Source organism: Wyeomyia smithii, chromosome 1 (assembly GCF_029784165.1).
Source record: "Wyeomyia smithii strain HCP4-BCI-WySm-NY-G18 chromosome 1, ASM2978416v1, whole genome shotgun sequence".
Classification (NCBI taxonomy): domain Eukaryota; kingdom Metazoa; phylum Arthropoda; class Insecta; order Diptera; family Culicidae; genus Wyeomyia; species Wyeomyia smithii.
In genome coordinates, this window is record NC_073694.1 from 82,141,241 (window position 1) to 82,147,700 (window position 6,460).

Below are 6,460 nucleotides of genomic sequence, written 5' to 3' on the forward strand. Positions count from 1 at the left end.
ATACAGTTTTGGAAAAATATACCGCATCCCGACGGGACTTGAACCCGCAATCTCCCTGTCTCCGGCATGGTGTTTTGACCAATTAAACTACACGCAATAGCACATGGTTGAATTTGCAACAGCAGCATGCTGCAGCAGTATTGCTAGTAAAATTCAATGGTGAGCCGTTCGTCAGATATTCAGTCAGTCTGGGGTGAATTTCTTTTTTCACAAGCCAGGTAGCGCCTTGCGGTCTTCATAAGAGTTCTTCCCAGGAAAATTTCCTATAAATATCATGTTTCGATATATTTTTAGGAGCCAACTGGACATCTCTATAGAAAAAGTGGTTTTTCCCATATAAAATCGTATGGAAGCTTTAAAAATCGGGCGCATATATTTATATATATATATATATATATATATATATATATATATATATATATATATATATATATATATATATATATATATATATATTTTTTTTTTTTTTTTTTTTTTCTTCATCTATAGTTTATTTGACACGGCACAAATACAATTCAATGTTTAACGGCGCCAATTATATCTGGTAGCTTACTTTCTAAAGTATCTTAATAACTAAAAGCAAATTTTTTATCCTCGCTGCCGACTACGAGCTGAAACTAAATCTAACTTAAAGCTAGAATATTTTGCATTAAAAGCACAGGTTTGCTGTTTGATGGTTTTCATTGCCATAGGTAAGCAGCATATTAAATTTGTTTCGCTGCTGGGCCAAGATATTACGGACTGGCATATTGGGTTGTTTCCATCGGGCCTTGAGAGTATCGTGCGGGTCTGATTGCTGTTTCCGGATCCGGGGTCTTAACGTGTTCTTGTCGTTTGGTTGGATGTAGGCGGAAGGGGATAGGACTAAACTGGGGCGTGGATGGATTTCAGGAAAACGTATATAAGGGACATGTAGGATAGGTCACGGCTCGCCAAGACATCACGAACAGGAACAGCCGGCTGCCTACCTTCGGCCTGCAGGGAAGCTATTAATCTAGACCTGGCGTCACGGTGTACAGGGCATGACCAAACAACGTGCTCTATGTCGTGATAACCTTCACCACAGGCACAGATACCACTCTCCCCGAGCCCAACACGACGGAGATGCGCGTCAAATCTATAGTGATTGGACATAAGCCGGGACATCACGCAAATGAAATCCTGACCTACATCCAACCCCTTGAACCACGGGTTCGTCGATACCTTGGGGATTATGGAATGTAACCACCTTCCCAGTTCCCCCTTGGTCCAAGAATTTTGCCAACTGATGATCGTATTCTGACGTACAAATGCGAAAAATTCATTAAAGGCAATTGGTCTTTCATAAATATCACCGTTTGTTGCGCCCACCTTAGCCAAAGAGTCCGCTTTCTCATTACCCGGTATCGAGCAGTGAGAAGGGACCCACGCTAAGGTAATCTGAGTAGATTTTTCGGATGAAGCACTCAGATGTTCCCGTATTTTCCCCAGGAAATACGGAGAGTGCTTAACATCTTTCATCGATCGGAGAGCCTCTATGGAACTGAGACTGTCCGTAAAGATGAAATAATGGTCCGTTGGCATTTTTTCGATAATCCCTAGGGTGTACTGAACTGCAGCTAATTCTGCGACGTAAACAGAAGCAGGATTATCGAGCTTATGGGAGACGGTTAAATTGTTATTGAAGATACCGAAGCCAGTGGACCCATCAAGAAGTGATCCGTCAGTGTAGAACATATTGTTGCAGTTGATTCGATATTTATTGGAAAAAATTTTAGGGATCTGCTGCACGCGTAAATGATCCGGGATTCCACGAGTTTCTTCTATCATGGATGTATCGAAAAACACAGTAGAATCAGAAGTATTTGATAAGTCGACACGATTTGGAATATTCGAAGAAGGGTTAATATTTTGGGACATGTGATTGAAATACAATGTCATAAAACGGGTTTGAGAATTAAGTTCGATTAACCTTTCAAAATTTTCAATCACGGGACGGTTTAGACCTCACATTTGATTAGAATACGAGAAGACAGGCTCCAGAAGCGGTTTTTCAATGGTAGTACTCCAGCTAAGATCTCCAAGCTCATCGTATGGGTCGATTGCATGCAACCCAAGGCGATACGCAAACAACGATATTGTATTCGCTCCAGTTTGATCAAATGTGTGTTTGCTGCGGAGCGGAAGCAGAAACACCCGTACTCAATAACAGACAGTATCGTTGTTTGGTAAAGCCTTATAAGGTCTCCTGGGATATATATATATATATATATTATATATATATATATATATATATATATATATATATATATATATTTATATATATATATATATATATATATATATATATATATATATATTTATATACATATATATATATATATATATATATATATATATATATATATATATATTTATATACATATATATATATATATATATATATATATATATATATATATATATATATATATATATATATATATATATATTTTATAATATATATATATATATATATATATATATATATATATATATATATATATATATATATATATATATATATATAGCGCCCGCGCTGTCTGTCTTGCCTGTTGTTCCTCTGCGAAATGTTTGTATGATATCCGACATCAGCTACATCAATATCAACAAAAGTTTTTTTATAACACAAAATAATTTAAAAGTTTATATACCTTCGAAATTTTCTCGTCAACAGCGGATGTTATGCGCGCTCAAGGTGCCGCCCATATAATAGCAATAGATGTTGGATCGCAAGACGACACCGATCTGACAGATTACGGTGATGACTTGTCCGGATGGTGGCTACTCTACAAACGTTGGAACCCTTTCACATCACCAGTTAAAGTACCAAACTTACCAGATATACAGTCACGCCTGGCATATGTTTCTTGCGTGAGGCAATTAGAGGTACTGAACAAGTTTTATTGATTTGCTCAATAGTCATGAATTATCTGTATTTTTTCAGGAAGTGAAAAAGAGCGACTATTGTGAATATGTTCGTCCACCAATTGATAGTTATAAGACGTTGGCTTTTGGAAGCTTCGATGAGATAAAAAATGTTGGATATGAACATGGCAAATCCTACTTTGAAAACATGGCTAAATGCGGTCGTTTATCTCGTTTTAATCAATGGAGCCTGAGCAATGTCCCTCAAAGAGTGATGCATTCATTCAACGAGTGAGTTCCTTCTAATTTTAATATATTTCAATCAAACATTAAAATTTACGTCTTCTTTACATAGTTACACATTCATTGATTTAGCCCAAATAGTGTGTAAGGTACCAGAAACATATCCGGAGCGATGTTATTCTTCCAGCGAAGATGACTATTATGATGGTTACGCCTCTGAACCCTCTACAATTCCGCTGAACAAAAGTTCTTCATTGCGAATGAGGCGCACGGCTGGCTCATTATCGCTATCCGAAAATGAAATGGACTCGGATGAATTGGAGATACCAGTTGCATTCAAAAAACTTCAAGGGTCAACACCAACGCCAGAAAGAAATAGTAGCGTGCCAGCAACGCCAGAAAAAAACTGTTCACAGTGACTAATACCAGCATTTTAATGATCTTCGTTAGTTGTTTAATACTTTTGCGTTGTTTCTTTGAATCCCATACCAAATATTGATTCCACTTCAACTTAAATCGCTAGATTTTTTTGTATATATGATCATAGGTTTGTCTATTAGTTTTCTCAGTATGAAATAAAAATATGTTTTTAGTTGCTTATGAATATTTCTTGTTTTCCCTGCTTGAGAATTTTACCAACATAATTAAAATGCACTTTTAAACCGGCTCTTACGCCAACTAGAATCAAAATAGGTGGTCTGGTACTCCACTTTATATAAGTATGATAGTATTTATGTGCCTTCGATTGATTGCTACTGCAACCATTAGTTTCATTATCAGTTACGCTTCACCGAATAGTAGGTCGATGTGAGATAAAAAAAAATCAATGTAGACAATACTGAGAAATATTTTTTTTTTCTTCACATAACATTTATTTGACACGGCACAAATACAATTTAATGTTTAACGACGCCAATTATATCTGATGACTTAAAAACTAAAGCAAATTTTTTATCCTCGCTGCCGACTACGAGCTGAAATTAAGTCTAACTTAAAACTAGCATGGGATTTCCAATCAGTGTTTTGTTGTTCAATGGTCGTCTGATAATCGTCGAATGGCATGTATGGATTCGTTCTGCTGAGCCACGATGTCGTGAGTTGGGACAGAGGCTCGTAGTCCTTGGGTCCTGGTTCTATTGTGCGGGGTCTGGTTGCTGGTTTTGTGCTTAAGGTTCAAACGTGTTCTTGTCGTTTTGTTGGGTGTAGACGGAGGGGAACGGGACTAGACTGGGGCGTGGATGGATTTCAGGAAAACGTATATAAGGGACATGTAGGATAGGTCACGGCTCGCCAAGACATCACGAACAGGAACAGCCGGCTGTCTACCCTCGGCCTGCAGGGAAGCTATTAATTTAGACCTGGCGTCACGGTGTACAGGGCATGACCAAACCACATGCTCTATGTCGTGATAACCTTCACCACAGGCACAGATACCACTTTCCCCGAGCCCAACACGACGGAGGAGCGCGTCAAATCTATAGTGATTGGACATAAGCCGGGACATCACGCAAATGAAATCCCGACCTACATCCAACCCCTTGAACCACGGGTTCGTCGATACTTTGGGGATTATGGAATGTAACCACCTTCCCAATTCCCCTCTGGTCCAAGCATTTTGCCAACTGATGATCGTATTCTGACGTACAAGTGCGAAAAATTCATTAAAGGCAATTGGTCTTTCATAAATATCACCGTTTGTTGCGCCCACCTTAGCCAAAGAGTCCGCTTTCTCATTACCCGGTATCGAGCAGTGAGAAGGGACCCACGCTAAGGTAATCTGAGTAGATTTTTCGGATAAAGCACTCAGATGTTCCCGTATTTTCCCCAGGAAATACGGAGAGTGCTTAACATCTTTCATCGATCGGAGAGCCTCAATGGAACTGAGACTGTCCGTAAAGATGAAATAATGGTCCGTGGGCATTTTTTCGATAATCCCTAGGGTGTACTGAATTGCAGCTAATTCTGCGACGTAAACAGAAGCAGGATTATCGAGCTTATGGGAGACGGTTAAATTGTTATTGAAGATACCGAAGCCAGTGGACCCATCAAGAAGTGATCCGTCAGTGTAGAACATATTGTCGCAGTTGATGTTTCGATATTTATTGGAAAAAATTTTAGGGATCTGCTGCACGCGTAAATGATCCGGGATTCCACGAGTTTCTTCTATCATGGATGTATCGAAAAACACAGTAGAATCAGAAGTATTTGATAAGTCGACACGATTTGGAATATTCGAAGAAGGGTTAATATTTTGGGACATGTGATTGAAATACAATGTCATAAAACGGGTTTGAGAATTAAGTTCGATTAACCTTTCAAAATTTTCAATCACGGGACGGTTCAAGACCTCACATTTGATTAGAATACGAGAAGACAGGCTCCAGAAGCGGTTTTTCAATGGTAGTACTCCAGCTAAAACCTCCAAACTCATCGTATGGGTCGACTGCATGCAACCCAAGGCGATACGCAAACAACGATATTGTATTCGCTCCAGTTTGATCAAATGTGTGTTTGCTGCGGAGCGGAAGCAGAAACACCCGTATTCAATAACAGACAATATCGTTGTTTGGTAAAGCCTTATAAGGTCTCCTGGATGGGCTCCCCACCATTGTCCGGTTATTGTACGAAGAAAATTCACTCTTTGTTGACATTTTTTCATCAGATACCTCACGTGACAACCCCAGGTGCCTTTAGAGTCGAACCAGACACCAAGATATTTGTGTACCAAAACCTGAGAAATCGTTTTACCCATTAATTGTGTTTGGAGCTGAGCAGGTTCATGCTTCCTAGAAAAAACTACTATCTCAGTCTTCTCCGGAGAGAATTCGATACCTAGCTGTAAAGCCCAAGCAGACAAATTGTCCAAGGTATCTTGCAATGGTCCTTGCAAATCGGCAGCTTTGGCTCCTGTAACAGAGATTACACTGTCGTCTGCAAGTTGTCTTATCGTGCATGAATTTGCCAGACATTCGTCGATGTCATTTACATAAAAGTTGTAAAGAAGGGGGCTTAAACATGAGCCCTGGGGAAGACCCATGTAGCTAATGCGAAAAGTTGCCAAATCGCCATGCGTAAAATGCATGTGCTTTTCGGACAACAAATTGTGCAAAAAATTGTTCAAAATTGGAGAAAATCCTTGTCGGTGAAGTTTACCCGAAAGAATGTCAATAGAAACGGAATCAAAAGCCCCCTTAATGTCCAAGAACGCAGACGCCATTTGTTCTTTACGAGCATACGCCAGCTGAATATCTGTTGAAAGCAACGCAAGACAATCATTCGTCCCTTTGGCACGGCGGAAGCCAAATTGAGTTTCTGATAGTAGACCATTTGA

General features: G+C 39.2%; 1 protein-coding gene across 1 annotated transcript; it reads left to right on the top strand.

Annotated features, from left to right (window-relative positions):
• Window positions 1-2,593: 2,593 nt before the first annotated feature.
• Window positions 2,594-3,733, top strand: LOC129717452 (neuropathy target esterase sws-like). The gene is made up of 3 exons (XM_055667351.1): window positions 2,594-2,907; window positions 2,966-3,177; window positions 3,242-3,733. Exons 1-3 carry the CDS (start codon window positions 2,704-2,706, stop codon window positions 3,546-3,548), a joined length of 723 nt encoding a protein of 240 aa, XP_055523326.1. The 5' UTR covers window positions 2,594-2,703; the 3' UTR covers window positions 3,549-3,733.
• The last annotated feature ends 2,727 nt before the right edge of the window (window positions 3,734-6,460 follow it).